Source organism: Panicum virgatum, chromosome 3K, assembly GCF_016808335.1.
Source record: "Panicum virgatum strain AP13 chromosome 3K, P.virgatum_v5, whole genome shotgun sequence".
NCBI classification, from domain to species: domain Eukaryota; kingdom Viridiplantae; phylum Streptophyta; class Magnoliopsida; order Poales; family Poaceae; genus Panicum; species Panicum virgatum.
Window position 1 is genome coordinate 29,582,990 of NC_053138.1, and position 22,137 is coordinate 29,605,126.

Sequence of the window (22,137 nt, forward strand, 5' to 3'; positions counted from 1 at the left end):
GCAACACCAGCCCGTATTACGGTGGGTTTTTTTTATTAGTTAGCAATGACAGCGGGAGCTAGCGTCCGAATCAAACGTCGGGCGCTACCAGCTCCGAATAAATAAATCTACCGCAATATGAAACGTCATCGCGGCAGCGGCCGGGAGGCTGAGATAGATGTTGGCAAGCTATAGCTAGCGTAGCACGCAGGAAGTTGACGTTTCATGGACGACCGGTGGGAGCAGAATCTATTCCCCGGCCGGCCGATCGGCCCCGGGATCGGAGCTGGCCGCACAGCAGCACGCCAGCTTTTGATCGATCGATGGACTATGCATGGCACAGCAGCCGCCGACGAGCAAAGAAAACCGGAATCGTCTCTGGTACCTCGGCGCCGGCCGGCCGGCGGCCGTAGCTTTGCCGGGCGCGCGGCCGATCGATGGGTCGAGATCTGGGGGCGCCGACAGCGCTCCATCCGCGGCGGCGTGTCCACACGCACGTTGCCAAAAGACAAGGGAATCTTTCTATCTATCTCGTATCACCAATTCACCACCAGCTCGACTCGTCTAGGCTCGGCATCCATCTTTCTAGCTGCTCACTATGTTTCAAATTATAATTCGTTTAATTTTTTTGTTTCAAGCTTGACAACTCATCGTATTAAAAAATTTGTACGAAACATTATTTATTTTGTTGTTGCTTGCTTTATTATTGATAAAAGTTCTTCAAAAAATAATTTAAATGTAACTATATTTGCACAATTTTTTAAATAAAAAAATGAGTGGTTAAATTTAAAGTCAAAATATTAACGATTTATAATTTAGAACGGAGGGAGTACTAGCAGGGCCGCAGCTAGGCACGTCTCTGTAAAGCTTTACAGTTCCTCGTTGTCAGATCCATCAGCCTAGCTAGAAGGCTCAAGGGTTTTCGTGTATATATTCCATTCCATAAATTAAACCCAGCCTGCTAGTAGAAAGAAGGCTGAGATCGGGGCAACGTACGTAGGAGCTCCATCGATAGCTAGCGTGCCTATATAGTATAAGCTGGAGGCCTCACGCTCCCTTCTACACCTATCTTGCTTACGGCCGGGCAAATTTTTTAGCCAACAGAGAGGAAGCTGCGCTGCTGCTGCTGGGTTGCTAGCCACTAGCTACTAGCTAGATCCCAAGGCCGATGGATCGATCGATGGAGAACAACGGCAGGAGCAACCCGCAGCCTCCACTAGGTGTGACAGACGACCATGACATGCATGTCATCATCAAGATTATTAACCTCTCCAACAGTTAGTTTCCAAATCTACATCTTGGTTGCTGGATCTCGTCATATGTACCAGGCTATCCGACGGTTGCTCCGGATGGCGGCGAGGAGAAGAAGAAGGGGTCGCGTCGCGCGTCGACGACCAAGCGGGGAGACAGCTTTATCGAAGGATGGTCAGTCCCTACGACGATCTTGTCTAATTGAGATCGAGCCAGCAGCTAGGTAGTAGGTTTAGCACTTTGTCTGACTGATCTGATCTCTCTCGCTCTCCGTGTGCGATGCGTTCTTCATCTGATCTCCACGAACAGCATCGCTGCGCTCTGCTGCTGCTGGCTCTGCGATCTCTGCTGCGACTGAAGAGCCTACCGGAATAACTGATCGATCGAGAGGTCAATCTAGATGCGACATGCACAAAGATCGACATGGATTCATGCTTGTGATGCGTGGAGCTTCTTTCATTTTGTCGAGTGGTGATTTATATATAGTAGTATAATTTTACAAGGACAGTGTAACCAAAAAAGTTGTACTTGTGCTATAACTAAAAACAGGTTGAGTTTGTAATGTGGACGGGTCTGTGTTAATCGTACTGGGCAAGGAGCTAACATGCACGCAGTGGTATGGATTTTTGGGTCCACAAGTTTCATGTTTGTGCGTGCTTCTTTTTTTTCTATATATGTAAGCTTTCCATATTACTAAAGGAAAGTTTTTGCTGCCTACATTTTGTTTCAGCAATTTTATTTGCATGTAGGTGTCATTTGTAAGTTAATAATTTGAATTTAACACTTTTGAATCCATTGACATCCCTTAATTAATTTTTATCATGCTGCTACTTGTCAACCTATCATCGACCATGTCTAGTTGGAATCGCGGCACATTGATAATGTTATTGCCGGTATGGTTATCTAAACCTTTAATTTGGACAATGTCTCATCAGCTAAATGCCTTCAACCTTGATTGGCATATTAAAAATTTTTGTATGAAGGTAACTGAGTTAATTGGGAGCGTATCAGGTGCAAACCAGTACCCCTATGCAACCATGCAAATATTGAATCTAGGCCACAAGATCTCCATCTGATGCCCAGGGAGAGAGCTCCACTCCTTTTACAAAAAATTGCTCACCAGCCCTAGTCCGTTTTCAAAACACCCCCTATGCGCACCACCCCCCGTCACTTTTGCGGCTGAGCCCCCTACACTTCCTTTCGTCTCCTTGGAGTCGAATCGCAGGAGGAGCGATTGGTGATGCTCCTCCGAGTTCGATCCATCCACCGCCTGCAGGAGTAGCGCCATCCCCTGAACTGTCGTGGGCCGCCGCCTCCAGTTCCCTTCAGGTTGAGCGCCGCCCCTTCACTCCCCGCCATGGATCGCCGACTAAAGGCGAGGGGACGCCCATGGATCGCCGCGGCATATGAGCCCATCCGTTCAGAGTGGATCGCCATCCTCTGCCCTGATGGCCGCATCTCGCCCAAGTGAATCGCCTGTCACCATCGTGAGCGACTCGGAACACAGATGGGGGAGACGAACAGGCCTGCAGGGTGCCACTTGAAAAAAGTGACGGGGCATGGCGTGTAGGGGGTGATTTGCAAAACTGATGAGGGACTGACAGGCTTTTTTGCAAAATGCACGTCTCTCCGTCTGTAGCCATCGAATTGGGTATCTGTGGACTATGTTCAAAGTTTGCATGGTTGCACGGTGATCTTGGTTTGCACGTGATACAGAGCTGAGTTAATTAGCTCAACACAAACTATAGAATGTGGTCAAGTTTCAGAAGACTTGTGTGCTTATTTAATTTTCTGACAGTACTTGTATACGCTTGGATCCTCCTGAAAAAGGGCCTTTAATTGGATCACCTTGGACATGTGGTGTCTCTTTGTCAATCTGCTAATTATGACCTGATGGTTGAAAAACTTTATAACACCACAGACTCGATCGCTTTGGAAATACTAGTACTGGGTCTAATTTATGAAATAAAATCGTGAACCATATTTCATCAATGACGTCTAATATAAAGAGAGAACATTACTCACCACATAAAAGTGGGGAACATATTTTTCAAGTAGCATTTCCACTGGGTAATGGGCACAATAGCTTTCGGCAAGAAAGCCAAGCATAATATTTTTAATTAATCTCTGAAAATATAATTTTATGCCAATCCAGTCAACTCCGCAACTGCATTATATATGTCGTTATTATTCTTAGATGAAGAGATGCACCACCGTACCACTCCTACATTTTCTCTTATGTCGGGTTGTGTCAAGGCGGACCTGTGTCTGCCCAAGAAAAAAAACCCATGGCTTGAGAATGGACCTAGATTATAGCTTAATAAATAGAACCTAGAGAAATTAATTACATTATTCATCAACAGTTAAGTGTAGTGTTCTTTTATCTTCCTTCTTCTGGGCGAGCGGCATCTGGTCTGGCTGGTCTAGGCTGTGCGCTTGCACTCTGCCAGCCGGGGTTCGAACCCTCTCGGGGGCGGATTTTCGGCTGGAGGATGTGCTTCACACTTATGTGAACGTGAAAAAAAAACTCTCGCTCGTTTCACATCCAAAGCACGGTTGCAAGACCGACTCAGACAATGGAAACCACAATGGAAACCACAGAGGTGGTTCAGCCTTCTCACGAATTACGGGCACTGTGTACAGGTGGGGCAGGGATTTTCTTGGTCTGTGTGAGAAGGTCTTCTTCTTTAACACAATGCCGTGAGGGCGGTCTTACCCCCGCAGGTCAAGTTTTTTCTTCTTCTTCTTCTGATATGTAACATGTATGTAACAACTTGATGAATTTAATTAGCATGTCTCATGCAACCACTAGTAATAACCCAACGTATTTAAGGAAATATGGACCTCAACATGCTAAGATGACATACACTTGAATGGTGATTGTGGCTCGGGTAGACCAAGATCTTAATAGGTAACATGGCGGAGCCATAATCAAAATCTATCTATGGCGAATCTGCTACTACTAATTTCTTTATTGAAACACACGCATGTGACAAAGAGGTTACAGATCAATAAAACATAGATATTATCATCAAATATGCATAAATGTACTACTGATCAACTTGTGAGTCGGAATTGTATGAAAATATCAAGCATTGGTAAGTGAAGATTGGATAAATGTATTCTTACAAGCACTAAGTGTCGCTAGGTGTAGCATGTATGGCTGACGTCACGGTTCACCATACTGGTGGCTCCGCCACTGAATAGGTTCCATCCAAATCAGATAACCCTTGAAATCTGATCACCAAGACTGAAAAAGTGCGGTGGTCGGTGATAGTATAACAAAAAGATTCATATATAGCGGCGGTGATGGGACGAACGTGATGATTCTCCATATCTTAGGTCGATACGACATGGAAGGGGACGTGTGGTATCTACGTGAATGGTCGAAACCTCTCGGTTGTGCGCACGACTTCCATATTTGGCCAGTAGAGCCTCATGAGGCTAAACTGGGGGCAAAACAGCACTACAACCTACTCACCTCTAACACGTACTAATCCCATCACATGAATAAATACACTTGTGCATTACAATAACAATTCTTAGAAATCTTTCTGGACTGCTCGTATTTCTACTTATTAATGTTTCTCTCTTGTTCCGCACTAGAGTGTATTTCACACACCCCTTCTTCCCAGATTATAGATCGTTTTGGCTTTTCCAGCAGGTACAGGGCTTTTTAGAATGGAGGGAGTATGATTGCCCCCTCTTGACATATATATGTCCTGATCTGCCACTGTTCGTCTGTGACTAGCTCATAGCTATGGAGATGGCTCATCAGATGGGTTACCGACATGAGCGTACATAAGACGGTGATGACATTGTTGTTATCAACATAGGCCACATGCTCATCGATTTCATTGAAGGATCGGAAAGGATTAATATTATTGTCTCCTCCCCTAGTCTCTCGAGATTTTCCATATTCACAGCTGATTAAGATCGTGCTGACGGAGTGATCTAGCTGATCTCCACCGGCCGGGTCATATCTGATTCTCTGGTCTCTGGCCGCCGTTGAGAGGCCGGCCGATCGTTCAAGGGAATACTCTGAAAGTTGAGACCGCTGCAGAGGAGAAAGCATATGGGGTGCCTCCGGCGACGTGCGGGATGCACGCCGTGTCTGCAGGGGAACTGATTCTGAATTCTGATCCCTTGGCCCCTACCAGCGTGTATCCGACACAGCATTGGCTTCTGGGCTAGCTAGCTTCTGGCTGAAGCCAAGAGGCATAGCTTACGAAGCACCGATGCGGCGGCGGCGGCGTACGTGCATGCCTGCTCGAATTAATCAAAGCATCTATCCACGCGTACGCTTAGCCTCGCCGCCGATCGAGAGCTGGAATCCCCATTCCCCAACCGGGAGAGGCCGAGATCGAGCTCAGTTCTCGCGTCCACACGGCGTGTTGCGGGCGCCTCAACTTTGCCGGCCGGTGGTTGTACTACTAAAAAATTGATTTGTAGCAACATCTTGAATTTTTAGGTATAGACTAAAAAGTCACCTATTCCTACAAATGGTACACGGTTACAATCGACCCGTCTCTAAAAATAGACCATGTTTAGGAGCAGGTGAGGGGGACACCCGCCGCTACAAATGGTATTTTAGAGGCGGGTCATCCCCTCACCCGTCCCTAAAAATTATTTTCAAATTTATTTAGAGAATTTGTAGGGGAGGGTTAGCAGAACACTCCGAAGAATCCGGACATACATCCGAAGTATCCGGGTATACGTGCGGACGTCCAAACATGAGTTCGGAGTATCTGGATTAGTACCCGGAGTATCCGGATGTCGGTTCGGACGTCCGAACATGCTTCCGGAGTATCCGGGTGTTTTCTATGAATTAATCAATTTTTAATATAAATTGGGATTGGAAAATCATTTGTAGGGGCGGGTGAGGTCCTACAAACTGATTTTTAGGGGCGGTTGAGGCTCCCACCACCCCTAAGAATGATTTTTCAACTTATACAAAAAATATATTTAAGTCGAGAAAAATAGCAAAACACATCAAAAAAGTGAAATTTTTACCATGGGCCTATTTTGATCTATAGAACCAGGAACAAATATCAAAAGTATATTTCAGGGTATATAATAATTATGAGTGTGGAAAGCACAAAGTAAATCTTGAGTTGTATGAGAGAGTAGAGTGAGTCAGTTATAAATTATAGTTTCACATTATTAATCATTACATATGTTAAAATATAGATTTGATATTATTTTAAATTTCTACATGTCAAAATAGATTTATAGCAAAAATTTCACTTTTTTATATGCTTTCCTATGTGTTTTCATTTAAATAAAATCTCAAAAATTTTAAAAATTATTTGTAGGGGCGGGTGAGGGCGTCGCCCTCGAAATCCATTTGTAGGGATGGGTGATGCCCCCACCCGCCTCTAAAAATATATTTGTAGGGGCGAGTGATACGCCCGCCCACCCCTGAAAATATAGATGGCGTGTGCACATGGTGGTGGGATCCATGTGCTTGGCAAAACAGCAAGCCTATTGGGTGGACACAGATCGTCGGGCCCACATGCTCCCTCCTCTCCGCCTCTATCTCTACCTTATCTTATCCCTTCGCCCCATCTGCACATTGCATCTCTTCTTCATCTCTCTTTCTCTCTCACGGCAGAGGGGATGCGTGGCCGCGGGCAGGACGGTGAAGGAGCAGTGGTTGTGCGCGGTCGGCGGCGCAGGGCCGTGCTCGCCGTTGGGGCAGGAGGCGCCAAGTAGCGGCGGCGGACGCGAGGTGGTCGACCCGCGGTGGGAGCGGCGAATGCACGAGGATGAGTGGCATGCGGTACTCACTCTCACCTTATCCCTCGTCTTATCCTCTTTCTCTCTCACCTTCTCCCTCGTCTCTCTTTCTCTATTTAGATCCAGCAAGCATAAGGCGAGCATGGCGCAGATGATGCAGAGGCGAGCATAGGGCGGGGGCTCGCGGATGCGTGCGCAGCAGCCAGCGGCGCGCGGACGCAAGCGTGGTGGCCAGTGGCGCGCGGACGCGAGCGTGGCGCGTGGCGGCCTGTGCGCGCGATGGCGTGGGCGGCCAAGGCTGGGGTGCGGCCGCCGCTGCTTGTCATGCTCATCGAGCTCGTCCTCCCATTGTCGCATGGCGGCAGGCGCGACCCGGGTGGCGTGGCACGGCGGCCGCCACGATGGCCGGCAGATTTTTTTGTTTTTTTTCATTTTGTAGGGGCGGGTTACCCCTCACCCGCCCCTACAAATCTGTTTTTAAGGGACGGGCGGGGCATCACCCACCCCTGAAAATAGGTTTGTAGGGGTGGGTGAGAGGGTGACCCGCCCCTAGAAATGCATTTTCAGGGGCTAGTAACGCATCCGCCCCTCCAAACAACTATTTTTAGCTGGGAAAACAGGGGTGGGTGCAGCGTCCACCCCTAAAAATATTGTTTTAGCTGCCCCTACAAAAGGTTTATGTAGTATTGTTGGTGAATGGTGATGTATTACCGATGACTAAAGAAAGGATCCACCGGAATTCAAATTTGACTCTAGCACGAGCGATTTTTCGTATCTTCCTTTTTGTCTACTAGTAGGGTACACGTGCATGCCGCACGTGTTTGAAGAATAATATTGCAAAAATATTTTTTAAAAAACTAATTATATGGTCAAATTAAGCAATGAGATTTTAGTAGTGGCTAAAAATAAACAAATATAAAATATAAAATTATCAATATGTACTTTTCCTCACGAAATTATGAAAAACATATTACTACAAACCAGGGTCATATGTACTTTTCCTCACGAAATTATCATTTCTATGGAGCCACACGTCACTATCATCGGAGGCAACACCAATATCATTTATATCACTAAAACTGATACTGGACATCATGTTTTCATCATGAACAGAAGCTGGTATCACTGGAGACAGATATATATACTCTGAGTAAAATATAAAAATACACTACTACAGATATTCAGGCCTTAAAAATAGTATTACCACATGGCAAACTATCTCTAGGATGATTATCAGTTTGAGCAAGTGTTGCTTCAGTTGTTATGACAACGGAAGCAGGCGTTGGGGCTTAAGCAACGTTCACGCTCCACATCCATTTTCATAAATGTATCTAATTTGACACGATTATAATTCTGAATGTCAAAGTCTAAATTTTGTGTTTTACCTTTCCAACGTTTATAATTCTCTCTTGCCATTGCACGCCTCCTCTCCTTCTCCTCCTCAGGTAAACTGGCATATTTCTGACGCCTCATCTGACGCGGTTGTTCAATAGGATCAATATTCTCTTCACCTGCATCGAAAGTAAAATAATGAGTACAAGTAAAACCAATCATATATAGCCACATATGAATATTACCGTACCAATTTGATAAGTATTGGATCGTCCATGTTTTTCTGTTTTCGTTTGGTTAGTAACATTAGCAAGGGGAGTCGATGGATCCATCTAGTTAACATGAGAGATGAAATACTTGGCGAACCTACGACAACAAGCATCTTGAATAATTATTGATGGAAGAATAATAATATAGCAAAGATATAGCCAATTTACGTTAATGCACTCACCTGGATTTTTTGCTGTACAGTGGGATATTTGAGTTTTGGATGAAAATGTAAAGAAAAGACCCCTTCTGTCCCTAGATACGATGATCCCTGTGATAAAGACAATTACTTTGCTATGTAAGAAAAAGTATGTAAAAACATCTATTCCCACAAACCTGATGTTGTATGTTAAAATTGGATAAGTAATTAAAATATTCAAAAATCTGGATATTGCATATGCAAATCAGCACTATAGGAATCACTGACTATGCAGAAAGAAAGTACCTCTTGCATACTATAATTATAGAATCCTAGAGATCCAAGACAAATTAATGTTGAAAGAGTAATCTAAGGGGAACTGAATCTGCAGGTTTTCAAATCATACTTGACTGTGGCTAGCCAACTCTGCTATAACCCGCTCCTGATGGATGATTGGATGCTGCCGTAAACGCCCAGCCATCTCAATGCCAGCGATCAATATGGCGTCTGTCTACTGTCTAGCATTGTGTCGTTGCACCCTTCACATGCCACACCTGCACGCATCCTGCATCCAAGCATGCCGGGGTGCCATGAAGACAACAGTTAGGGATTGCAACAAAAAAAAGTTGATTTTGATCTCTACATCTTGGATGGAAATGCAAATGAAAAGGGCAACAACAAGCAACCAACCTGAGAGAGGACGCGAGGGAATAAATCTTTTATCAATTGGAAACAGGAGATCGGGGAGGAGGCCCTTGGGCAATCAGGAAAGGTCGGCGTCCAGGTGCTATGGCACTTGGCAGGTAGGACACGGCGAGGACCCCGAGGAAGTCGCAGCGGCGGCGGCGACGGCGAGGCCGGAGGACCCCCTGGGGCGCGGCGCGCCGGCCATCGGCTTCAGCACGGCGACGGCGGCGGCAAGGGCTATAGGTGGGTGGGTAAGCAAAAGGATTGGTGAAAAAAGTTGTGTTAAAAAGACAGAACCATTTTAGAAATGGCCGTTTTCATCAACATCTCAAAACTTTTGCATTCACCGGCCTGACAAATGGATCCGGCTGTGAGGGGTATGGGGAAATATTTGAAGTGAATGTGATTTTCAATTGTTTAGGATCCTTATAGTATAGATATAAAAATTCGACATTAGACTTTTTTGCACTGGCACAATGGCCTTTTTGGAAAGCCTTCTCGTTTCTTTGTTCTAGGTCAGAACGAAATTGAGGTAGGTGAAGGACTTTTGTGGTTGAAGTTGAACACAGCTAATAAGCTGCCACAACTGGGGAAGAGCTTTCTTTAGGTTAAGCGGTTTCTAGGATTTGATTCCCGGATCCAAGTCTGCTTTACTCTTTCACCGGTTAGTTTCCTGTCTTGGTCACAGCTAGAAGTAGGTGCCTGAAAGTGCTCGCAATGGCTTTCTCGTAGCGCTCATCTCATTGTGTTTTCCACATTTTTTTTCCAAACAGAAACCAGATATTCATTTCTGGAAGGTTCAATACAATACTAAAATCTCACCTTTTCTCTTGAAACTCCCCTGTATTTATATATATTTTTCCTTTATTTATAGCTAGGTTTAGTCCCTGGAGAAGAACCACCCCAGCATACAGATCATCTGAGTCGATTAATGTTGCATTCTCGGTGTACTTGTTGTTCTCTCTTGCCAAGCAGAGAATCTATTCCTTGTTTAGTCGAGAAGATGCCTTTAACAGAAGCAAAGATAAGTTTCCTTGCCACCGCTGCTTGGATGCCGCCGGCCAAGCCTTTTGGAATGCATGTTTGCATTGGGTAGCAAAGAATATGCGCTTCTTTATTACGTTGCACAACGATAAGTCCCTTTAATTACGGTCGTCCCTATAGTACGTGCGGGCGTCGTCGTGCCTATATATTGGGCATGTCGCAGCTCCTGTTCTGCCTTCACACAGCTAGTAATTAATCTACAAGGTTACTCCGGTGAACACAGCTGGGCATTATTGGGCTGTAGCTTTCTCACGAACCGCCTGATGGACAGCAGCAACGCGAACCGCTCGCAGTCGCAGCCTCCTCCAGGTGAGGATCGAGCATCATTCATCACCCTTGATCTTTCTGAACTCCGCCAGATCATGGCTTCAATTTGTCCTCCATGGATGGAAATTATCTAGGCTACCCGAGGTTGGACGACGCGGAGCAGCAGGGCGGCGGCGGCAGGAGGAAGAAGAAGGGGTGCTGCGGACCGCGCCGCCGCGCGGCGACGGCCAAGCGCGGCGAGGCGAGCTTCATCGAGGGATGGTGCGTTCTCTATTAATTAGGCGTCTCCCTTATCTTCAGTAGTCGTGCTGCTGCGCCATTATTGATTCAGAGCAGCTTAATTAGTATTTGGTTCATGCCCCGCAGCTAGCTAGGCTGTGATTTCTCTTTTATTATTATCTGGTTGGTCACTGGCTTTTCCATTATTGCATACGTGGCGGCTGCGTCCTTCTCCTTCAACTCCAGCATCGCCGCGCTCTGCTGCTGCTGGCTCTGCGAGCTCTGCTGTGATTAACTTGCTGATCCAAAAGAAGAAGGTGGTGCGCAATGTAACACACAAGGAGCCACCGTGGCAGGCGGAGATTGATCTTAAATGACGATCAGGATGTAGTTATACGTTGTACACATTTTAATCTCCATGTGTTGTTCCTGGTGTATCATCCATGGAAATAAAAATCAAGATCTGTCACACTTGATGGTTCGCGTCCTCTCCCCTCCCGTCCCAGCCACCCCTACCCCTCCCAGACCCTTCTGAAAGTGAACGGGTACTCGTAGCCTAAAAGAAGAAGGGGATGAATTAGACAATCTAAAATTTTAACCTATGGCTCCAACTAATTTGCACATAAAATTAAACTATTGCATACTATCTAGATGTGCAACTACAATTCTTGTACTATGAAACCCTCATTCAAGAAATTTTTTGCAACCTATATAGCCAATCCTAGCTTTATCTACAATGCACACAAGTTGTAATATGAAATGCGAAAACATAAAGAGGGAACGAGAGAAAGCAAACTTTTAATACAAAGATGTATCCCGTGGTATCGGTAGGCAAAAGCCACCCCTAGTCCTCATTGTTGAAGCACTCAATCAAGACTATCGCTTCTCGGGCACCAAGTCTCTTCCGAGGACACCTTAACTTGCCACAAAGGCAATACCACCAACGCATACCCAAGTTTCCGATCATTATGGTCCCGTTTTCCACTAAGGAGTTTCTCCACGAAGGATGGATTCTCCACGCCCCCCGCACAAAGTTGTCGACCACTACACAAATCTTTACCAAGGCGGGCAAAAACCATTAGCCGAGGCGGTTTTTTGCAACCGACTCGGGTCCATCGCCACGGTTAATCACGGCATTAACCGAGGCGGTTTCTATGCCCGTCTCGATAAATAGTATAAAAAACTAAAAAAAGAAAAGCCCGGCGAGCCCATCACAGGCCCGCCGGGCCCATCAGCCGTCGCCGCCGCATCCCGCTCCGAGCCGCCGCCGCGCCGCGCTACTCCCAGTCCGCCGCCGCCCCGCTGCTCCTGCCCCGTCACCGCCCCGCTGTCCCGCCGCTCCCGCTGCCGGCCGCCGCCGCACCCCACAGCTCCCGCTCCGGGCAGCTGCTGCGTCCCGCTCCGGGCCGCTACCGCGCCCCACTGCTCCCGCTTCGGGCAGCCGCCGCGTCCCGCTCCGGGCCGCCGCCACGCCCCCACTCCGCCGCCGAATCCGCCCACGCCGGGGCTGGATCCGGCCTCCCCGAGTGCGCGGCGGCCGAAGCGCAGGAGGGGAGGGGAGGGAGCGGGAGGGGAGAGGCCGGAGCAGGAGTGGCGATGGGAGGCAGAAGGGGCGGCGGACTGGGAGAGAGAGAGAGTCAGAAAAGGCTAGGGTTTTCCTCTTTATATAGTGGTTCTCAGTAAATGGGTTCATGGGCTCATTTGGGTTGGGCCGAATTTTTTGAGGCGGACGCTTTATACTTGTCCGCCTCCGTAAATGATTAATCGAGGTGGTTTTTTTAACTGCCTTGGTTAATAAAACAACGGCCTCGGATAATCTATTTTGCGAGGCATTTTTGGCAACCGCCTCGGTTAATAGAAAATGACCGCCTAACCGAGGTAGTTATTTTTCCTATCCGCCTCCGAGGCCTTTCCAAAGCGTCTTGGTTAATCCAGTTTTGTAGTAGTGGACATTGCTCCACACTAAGCCGGAGGGTCGAGGATGTGCCGGCGAGCCACCAAGACTCAAAGGACGGCCGACGCACCAAGATACAAGAGTGGTTCACTCTAGTACCTGCACACAAGGCTCAACACCTTGCTCGCTCACTCTCTCAATAGCCAATCCTAGCACTAACACTATCTCAAAGGTGTGCTAAGGGCTAAAGATGTGGTCACAAAGCACTTGTATGACTCGGAGGTGTTCTTCAATGTGTATGGGGTCTCCCTGAACTCTAGCAACTCTAAAATGGCGGGAGTGGGGCGTATAAATAGGCCACTAAGTCCATAGAGCCGTTGCTCCAACGGCTAGCAAAAATCAGCATAGCATCGGTTGAACCGACCTTAGGACAGGGGGTGTTGGTTCAACCGGCTACCCTACCCCTGCGGGTAGCCGTTAAGCTTCTGACGCGCTCCTGCTGCTGATGTAGCAGCCATCAGTTAAACCGATGCCATGGTGTTGGTTTAACCGGTCTTCAAGTTTTCATCTTAGTTCTCTACTACTGACGCAGGATTGCACTGATGCCTTGCTCTGATGCACCACTGATTTAATCGGTGCTAAAGGCTTTGCTCCTGGTCGCTTGACATGCTCTCCGAGTAATAGTATGGTGAATGCACCGACATCTTTCTTGTGCACTATCGGTTCAACCGATGCTCTTTCTTTAGTTAGCCTTCAAAAGCGATGTCCAATGCACTGATGCCTATGTGTCGGAATATCCGATGAACGTCGGTTTGGCCGATGGCTCAACGTTGGTTTAACCGTCGCTCTATATTTTGCTGACACTTGTCCAATCCGTCGCTGCGGTCGTTTGAACACCTCAAATATATTCTAATTCTGGTTTTCCACTATGACTTGGGCATCTCGACGGCAAATTGGACACATCTCTACGGTGAATTGGACCCGTTGAATTTCATCCATGGGACCTAGAAATTTTATAAATATAATCTCACAAACTTGTTAGTCTCATTGATTATGTTGTCACAAAATCACCAAAATCATAAACAATGGCCTAATTAGGTCATGTTCCTTACACCATCCTCTCCCCCAGCCTCACGCCGTCGCCTACTCCAGGCACGGCGGCCACCCCTCGGACCGTGATCCTTGTTCCATGCACCACTTCTAGGCATTTCAAGGCCTAGAGATGGAAGGATGAGTCTCCTTCCTCCAGTGAGTTCCTTGGCAGCATTTCCCCTACCTATGACGGCGTTTCACTCTCCTTTGGCGATGCTTCTCCGAGTGGTATTCACTACTATAGAAAACTTAATGGAGGCGGGAAAAATGGCTTTACCGAGGCGAGCAGGGCAACCATCTCGGACGCAAGGTCACGAGTAATCAAGATTAATTTACCATGGCACTCATGCAACCACCTCGGTTAATTCTTTAACTGAGACAGTCTTTTTAGTGTAACCGCCTCTGTTAATACGGATCACCCTAACTCGCCCGCCTCCGTTATTTCTAAGTAACCGAGGCGGTCGCTTGTTACGTGCCAGCCTCAGTTAAGGTTTTCTAGAATAAAAAAACTTATTTTATTTTGAATTTGAATTTGAAAACCAATTTGAAAATACATACAAATAAGAAAACACCATGTATGAAGGGTAAACACATATAGTATATCCATTATGTGTTGTTCCACGATCCATGCATGTCACACAACTATGTTCATATTACATTCATATATATTCACATAGTTCACAAAAATCACAAGTTGTCCGGCAACTTGTAGTCAATTATGTCGAAATCGCTTCTCCAATTGTTGCATAGCTTCACGAACTTCTCCTCTGTTGCTAGCTCGCTCTCGACATAGAAGAATTTTCCCCCAATATGACAACATTCGTCGGTGACAAACTTACAAATGTCAGCTACTATTTGAGTGATGCTTGTACTGTCCATCCTTTCCCTTCGCCACCATCCTTGAGATTTTTTGAGTTGCCGCTAGCTGTGGTTGTAACTTCCGCGAGACATGAGGTACTCACAAGCATAGTATCCACACAAGACTGAGCCTTCAGGTTGCTTGGTGCACTACATGCATGTAACACATAGTAATTAGAACACATAGATAGCATGCATGATGTAGTAGCACATATTCTTCATACGTACCGAGAATTGTCGCCTTACGCGTAATTTTGCACCATACTTCTGTTTCTTCTTCTTTTCGGACCTCTGATCATATCATTTGAGGTCTTTCGCGTATTTCCTGTAAGCGTTGTATGCCAACCACTAGTGTGTTACTTTGAGTGCATAGAAGAATGTGTTGTCACTTACTATTACAGACAGATTTCAAAATCCTTGTACCCTTCTTCATCTCGCGCAAGGAGTGGAATATGATAGTCTTTCCATTCTGAGGATAGATTACAAATACAATCCAGTGGCCCATGACGCCAAAGCTTCATAATTGAAACAATATGGATCTCAAATCTTGAAACATGAAAAAAGTGATGAACCCAACAACTATTGCAAGTATCGTTTTAACTTACTCGAATTGGTGCGCGGCAAGGAATACACCCATTTCTCTAAATCTTCTTCATCACTTGTAAGATGTACTCCTTTTCTGTACTTGATCTCGCCTTGCATTTTAGTCTGGACTAGGACTCACTGCATCCTATCCAAATTCGCCAGCCTAGGGTCCGTGTTCGGTACATCGTACCCAATGTTGATGTTATCACGATTCACACTGTCGCCGCCCACTGTGGCTGTTGATGATGAGGGTTGCTATCTTCTTTCATTCACCGTCGAGATCATCGACGAGTTTTGTTCAGATGCACAAGTTACCCTCGGATATGCTTTGCCGTGAAACTTCCGGATGGTGTAATTCTTGACAAAATCATGCTAGATCAAGTGAGACTGTACCACACTATCTTCTTGGAGAAATTTTTAATGGCAGCTATTGCACGAACAAATGGTGCACTCCCGACCTAGACTCACACGATGCTTTTTCACTACGGCAACAAATTTTCTCACATGATGCAAGAAAGATAGATCGTTGCCAACCCTCGGTAACTTGTACATCCACTCTTCCCTTTCCATGAAAGCGACCTTGCAGGCTTGCACGCATAGCGACAAATTGAACTCATATAACCATATCAATATAAGAAAAAATGCATCGGATTAGCTCCAGATCCGGTTTTCTTTCTCCTCCATTTAGATCTAGATCTAGAAGAAAAGCACCTAAATCATGTAAATGAGAGAAGATAAGAGTTGGAGAGTAAGAAATCAACCTCTTGGGGTGCCCCGCTTCACCAAATTCAAGGGTAAAACCTCCCCCTCTAAAATGGCCAATTTTCGTATTTTGAGCTCAAAACACGAAAAAATGGTGGAGAAGCCGCAGGAAAGAAGGGGGCTAGCTAGTGGTTATATAGTGGGAACTTAATCAATGTGGGCCACACAAAGAGTTAATCTCTTATTAACCGAGATGGTTCAACTTAAGTCAACCGCCTCAGTTAAAATTGTAACCAAGGCGGGCGACATAACGCGCCTCGGTTAAAAATGTAACCAAGGCGGGCGACATAACGCACCTCGGTTAACCTATTATCCGAGGTGGTTGTACAGCCGGCGGCCCGCCAACGATTAACTGAGGTGGCCCGCCAGCCCACCCACTTCAGAAGGCATTTTTAAAGGTCGCGGTTAACGTTTTTTTGTAGTAGTGGTTTCCCCCTCCATACGGCAGCGCCTGCTTCGAGGATATCCTTTTAGCAGACACACCCTCGACGGCGACCTCGCAGGTCGCTGGTGCTAGAACTGGCGTTCCTCAGTCACAGCCTCGCTGGGTGCCTCACGCCCCCACCTGCGCTGGTCCGTATCATGCTCCGTCCGACCTGAAGCACACGCTACATCGGTAATTCTGTGCGCTTGCGGAATACACATTTCTATTAAGCATAAGAAACACCAACAAAGATTGTTGGGAGTTGCCGTGGAAATGGCTTGGCACCGCTGCGAGCCGTGTGTTGCAACGTGTTTCTGCTGTCATTTGAGTGGTGTGGTGCGGCCGCGTTGATGTCCCAATCCTTTTTTTTTGAGTGGAGGGCTTACTTGTGTTGATAGTTGATACCGCAATCCAACCAGATAAGTCTTGTTATTTTTTTTCCTTTTCTTTTCTTTTTCGGACTATGGGCACCTAGAGTTGTAGTCTTGTATTTTATCTCTACTGTATATCAATAGAAACTCGCACTATCTTGGGCGGTCTGTTCAAAAATAAAACAGTCATGAAAATATGTTTCATTAGCCTGAATTTGGGAGTTGTCCCTGACGATGACACTCAGCAGCAGAGCAGATGGCACGACAAGTGCGCACGGTGAATCCGTGGCACCCGGCCGGCGAAGTGAAAACGTTTTAGGAATAGAGAAGAGAGAAAGTAGCTAAGAGCAACTCCAATAGTTTTCTATCTCTCTTCTCCATTTTTGTTTTTTAAGAAAAAAGAAAAAAAAACCCCTCTCCAATAGTTCTCCATCCTAATTCCCCATCTCCTAACAATTGGCATATTGCCCATCTTTGTGCGTAAAGATGTGCACGCCGTGACTCCCAATCGTCGGCGCCTCTTCTTCCCGCGTCCTACTTCACGACGCTCATCGTCGAGGAAGCACAGTATCGCCAAGTACATAGAGGAAAAAATTGTTGTTTGCACAGCTCGCACAGCTCTCAATCCAATAACGCGACGGAAAAGAAGGTCGTGGCCGCCGCCACTTCTTTAGGGAGAAAAAAATATTATTTGTCGGACCGCCGCCACTTCTTCCCGCACTGATTCCATCCGCCACGGTGCATCACCAGCGCAAGTAAGAGGTAAAACGGAACCCTCTTGTCATCCTCTTCCCCCCCCCCCCCCCCCCCCAAATTTCAAGCCCTCTTATGCCCTAAATCGCCGGCAACCTGACTTGCAAGAAGCTTCTGTCCGCCAGCCATGTTCGTCAGCCATTAAAGTTTCTCGTGAAATTAATCTTGTGGGACCACAACCTTTTTATTTTTGGAAGTAACAATAGGGAACTATTGGAGATAGACTTTTTTTTGCCTCTCTATGTCTATTTGGGGAGTTGGCAAATAACAAATTTTAGAAAGAAAATATTGAAAACTGTTGGAGATGCTCTAATCAAGTAGAGACTGGTGGAGCACTTTCGATCCCTGCACGAAATGCATGACTATGATAGGCCAGCCTCGGCAAATCTGCAGTACACAAGTGGAGCCTAAATTGTTTGACACTCAGTATATCCAACCTGGAAACAATTTTGATTTGGCAAGCTAGGACTTGTGTTGGATAAATAAAGAAGTTACAATCATTTGAAGGGTGGTGCAGTGCGTTGAAATGCTGAGTGGCACCTCGCAAAAAAAAATGCTGAGTGACAAACAGTTTGTAGTTTCCTGCTTGTAAACTTCTCTTCTCCTATACATGCATAATATACAAAGACGTGCAGTTCTCCTGCGTATTCGAAAAAAAATAAAAATAATAGTCTTTTATATGCGTTCCTCTCCGAGCCTGTGTCCTCAAGCCATTGGAGTATTGTAGCATGTCATATATGGAGTACTGTAGCATGCATGCATGAACCAAATTAAATTTAAACTGCCTTCATTAGATAGGTTGCTACGTCTAGTAGTTTCTCCCACACAAGAATTTACTGTAATTACTATATATGGAAACCTTCTGCATTTCAGTGCATGAACACATGCAACAAATGCTTGTGTGCAACGCAATACGAAGTGAACATGTTCTGGGTCGTACTGTTACTTTTCCTCTCCGTCTGTGAATATTATTGACGTGTTTGGATTTGACTTCGAAAATCGGTAGCTACGGCCCAATATGGAAGCTAGATATAGCGCACTCCCCGCAGCTCAGAGGCGGCCGTCGAGGTCGAGGAACTCGTCGGGGTCCATGAACGGCGCTTCATCCTCCTCTTGCACGGCGATGCCATGAGCGCCGGCGTGCACTACCTCCACCGCAGCAGCAGCAGCAGTAAGAGGCTGACGAGGAGGAGGAGGAAGAAGAAGAGACGGCGGAATCGGCTGCGTTCCCGGCGGCGGCGCCATGGCGGCGAGCTGCGCCCGCGTCCTGGCGAGCTCGTGCTGCACGGCGCGGATCTCCTGCTGCAGGCGGTCGATGACACCCGTGCAGCCGTACACCGGGTCCTGCACCCGCCACCGCGCCTCCGCGGCCATCGTGTCCGCCGCCCGGCCTCGCTCCTGCACCGGCAAACTCTGCAACCACATAAATGGCGGCGCAACGTCATGCACTGCACATCATTCTAACTAAGCTCTCTCGAGCCAAGAGCTTCAGCGCATACAGTGCAAGTACTAACCTGGAGCACCCTCGTGGCGTTGCTGGTGCCGAAGACGGCGTGCACGTCGGCGTACCGCCGGGGCTGCGACGCCGGGAAGTAGGGCGCGAGGACGCAGTCGGGGGCGCACCTCCGCCGCAGGTACTTACACGCGGCGCACCTCCGCGGGTTACTGCTCCCGCCGCCGCTGCCGTAGCCCTGCTGGTGGTCAACTACTTCCATATCGAAGCGGCCGGCGCCGGTGCCCGTGGACGGCGACGACATGAAAATCTAGCGGAGATCTACCGGTGTTGCTAAGATTTGCAAGATCTGGAGGAGATACGCCCGCCGCCGGCTTTATATCTATGTGCACGCCGCCGGCCGGCTCGAGGTTAGCAGGAATAGGAAGCTCTCAACGGCTACGTGCTGTTGCCAATTGAGGAGGGCGCGAGGGGGGGGGGGGGGGGGGTGGGGGGGGGGGGGGCTAGAAATGGGAAGCTGAACGGTCGTCTGGCCGGACCCGCCTCGTGTCGAGCGGACGCGCCGGTGAGCGTACGGGCTAGAAATTGGGAGGTGAAGGCGTACGTGCGGCACGGGCCCAGCGGCAGACCGGCTGTTTGGGTTTAGCCGAGAAAATGACGGTGGCGGCGGCAGCCCGAACGCCGGAGATCGATCACCTAGCAGCTGGGTGCTGGGAGAGAGCGCTTGCTCACGATGGTCACGCGCAAGGACACAGCTAGAAAAAACTAGCACTAGTACCAGTAATATGGTGTTCTTAGTACTGACTGTCGCAGCATGTACCGCCTAACCGGTACTAATAAATGGAGGATCATTTAATACCGATCGCCACTATTAAACGCGCCACCTAGAAAAAGTGAAAAAAAACGAGTCCCCGGAGACCCGGCCATGCGCATCGTCACAAATCACACGAACAACACATAAAATGCGTGTGCGCGGTCGCGAGGATTTAAACCAACAACCTCTGGTCTTACGTGTAATGTCTTTACCATCCCATCAATGCATCATATGTAATTGGGTGAGAGATATTTTTTTTTAAAGTAACCAAAGGTCAAGACCAAAAGTACCGGCTGATGGCCTGGACCTCAGGCTGTGGGAGGGGAGGGAGGGCATTTAGAAACGTGTCCGGACAACCTGATGCCAAGGCTGGTCGTGCCATGACCCGTTATGAATGCTTTCAGCGGCATAAGCACCGGATTGTGCGACAATCCGGTGCTAATGGTGCCGATATTAGCACCAGATCCTGCCACAAGCCCACAACCCGGTGAAAGTAGTTGCACGGGCCTTATGAATCGGTTAGTGCCATGCCCATTGGTAATGAACGAGAATTAGCACGGGTCATAGCACCACGCCGGTGCCTTTGGCCCGCATTTATAAATACCCCCCAACCCACGATACCCGAGTGAGGGAAGGGTAGGGGGATTTTTGCATTTTTTTAGTCAAAAAGATTAGCAATTTTCTCCTTGACCTAGCAATGAATTTTTTAGATGTAGTTAGCACCTGATTTAGTTTGTACTTGTTATATTAATTCTTATACATGTGATAATTGTTTTTTTATGTAGTTAGCACCTGATTTAGTTTATATTTGTTATATTAAATATTATGCATTTTATAATTATTTATTTAGATGTGATTAGCAATTAGGTTAGTTGTTTTATACATGTGATAATTTATTAATTTTTACACCTTGAAATAGCATATTCAATAATTTATTAAATAATTTATATTAAATACTTTTTAATTTATTAAATAATTTATATTAAATAATTTTTAATTTATTAAATAATTTATATTAAATAATTTTTACACCTTGTAGTTAGCACCTGATTTAGTAATTTAATTTATTATTTTTTACAATAATTGTTACACCCTGAAATAGCGTATTCAATTTTCATTCTAGTTTTGTATTATTTATGAATTATTTTAACACTCTAATGAGTAATGATGTATATAAACGGATTGTGAACCCTGATTGTTCAAGGGTAAGAGACTAATTGTGAATGTGACTCATGTGAGAACTCATTCTGCATTAATCCTTTATCTTGGAACAGTCAACGTCTCTGAAAGTATAAACATACTGATGAAGACTGTCAAAATAACTCTATCGACTTGTGCATTCAATATTTAATCCGTAGAAATGCCTTTGCAACATGATGCATTAGAGCGTCGTGTTTAATTATTCATTTATTTGAACATAAACAATTATTTGATAGGTGTAGTGAATTGTATCCGTTTCAAGTTTCAACATAAGAAATTATTTGTTACTTTTTTTTTCAAATGAGTCGCCAATAGATGTACAATGCTAACCGACGTTCAATGGAGTTTATTAATGGCGTGCATGAATTCATCAATGCGGCCAAGAAACACAATAAGCATGGTGCTTTCTTTCATTGTCCTTGTCGAATATGTAATAACAAGAAGGATTACTCCTCAACAAGAACTATCCACAGTCACTTGTTCCAAAATGGTTTAATGCCCAACCATAATGTTTGGACCGAGTATGGAAAAAGAGGCACTATGCTGAAGAATGATGATGAAAAATAAGAGAAGAGCATTCCTAATTTTGCGGACAATTACGGTGCCTTCTTTGAAGATACTACAATGGGTGAGCCTGAGAAAGCTGAAGAACACATGCTGCAGAAGATGATCTTGGTTAGATGTTGCGCGAAGCGGAGGAAGTTTGTGAAACTGAAAAAGAATCGAGGGACCAGAAGCATATGCTAGAGGACTACAAAATATTGTTGTACCCACATTGCAATCAAGGGCACAAAAAATTGGGTACCACATTGGAATTGTTGCAATCGAAGACATCAAATGATTTGTTTGATAAGGGATTGAGGAGTTGCTTAAACTTAGAAAAAAAACCTATCCTGAGGGTAACACATTGCCCGAACAATATACTATGCAAGAAAGGTTGTTTATCCTCCAGAATTGGAAGCACAGAAGATACAACACCTAGCAGATGCAAGTTGGGAGGTCACTAT

General features: G+C 46.3%; 1 protein-coding gene and 3 long non-coding RNA genes across 4 annotated transcripts; 2 read left to right on the forward strand and 2 right to left on the reverse strand.

The window, feature by feature from the left end:
* Window positions 1-924: 924 nt before the first annotated feature.
* LOC120701396 lies at window positions 925-1,947 on the forward strand. Its single transcript, XR_005686079.1, has 3 exons — window positions 925-1,199; window positions 1,308-1,404; window positions 1,540-1,947. It is a non-coding gene; the product is annotated as an uncharacterized LOC120701396 (long non-coding RNA).
* A 6,105-nt stretch (window positions 1,948-8,052) lies between these two features.
* Window positions 8,053-9,714, reverse strand: LOC120701397. Its single transcript, XR_005686080.1, has 5 exons — window positions 9,398-9,714; window positions 9,114-9,272; window positions 8,753-8,839; window positions 8,552-8,667; window positions 8,053-8,480 (listed from the first exon to the last, which is right to left on the reverse strand). It is a non-coding gene; the product is annotated as an uncharacterized LOC120701397 (long non-coding RNA).
* An 862-nt stretch (window positions 9,715-10,576) lies between these two features.
* On the forward strand, window positions 10,577-11,400 carry LOC120701398. Its single transcript, XR_005686081.1, has 3 exons — window positions 10,577-10,747; window positions 10,840-10,966; window positions 11,171-11,400. It is a non-coding gene; the product is annotated as an uncharacterized LOC120701398 (long non-coding RNA).
* A 7,313-nt stretch (window positions 11,401-18,713) lies between these two features.
* LOC120700817 (LOB domain-containing protein 24-like) lies at window positions 18,714-19,420 on the reverse strand. The gene is made up of 3 exons (XM_039985037.1): window positions 19,178-19,420; window positions 18,906-19,076; window positions 18,714-18,812 (listed from the first exon to the last, which is right to left on the reverse strand). Exons 1-3 carry the CDS (start codon window positions 19,418-19,420, stop codon window positions 18,714-18,716), a joined length of 513 nt encoding a protein of 170 aa, XP_039840971.1.
* Between the last annotated feature and the right edge of the window lie 2,717 nt (window positions 19,421-22,137).

Coding starts and splice junctions, on each gene's coding strand:
- LOC120700817 (XM_039985037.1), bottom strand. CDS start 19,420: ATGTCGTCGCCGTCCACGGGCACCGGCGCCGGCCGCTTCGATATGGAA. Junction 19,077..19,177: donor ACGCCACGAGGGTGCTCCAG/GTTAGTACTTGC, acceptor ATGTGGTTGCAG/AGTTTGCCGGTGCAGGAGCG. Junction 18,813..18,905: donor GGGCGCAGCTCGCCGCCATG/GCGCCGCCGCCG, acceptor GCTGCGGTGGAG/GTAGTGCACGCCGGCGCTCA.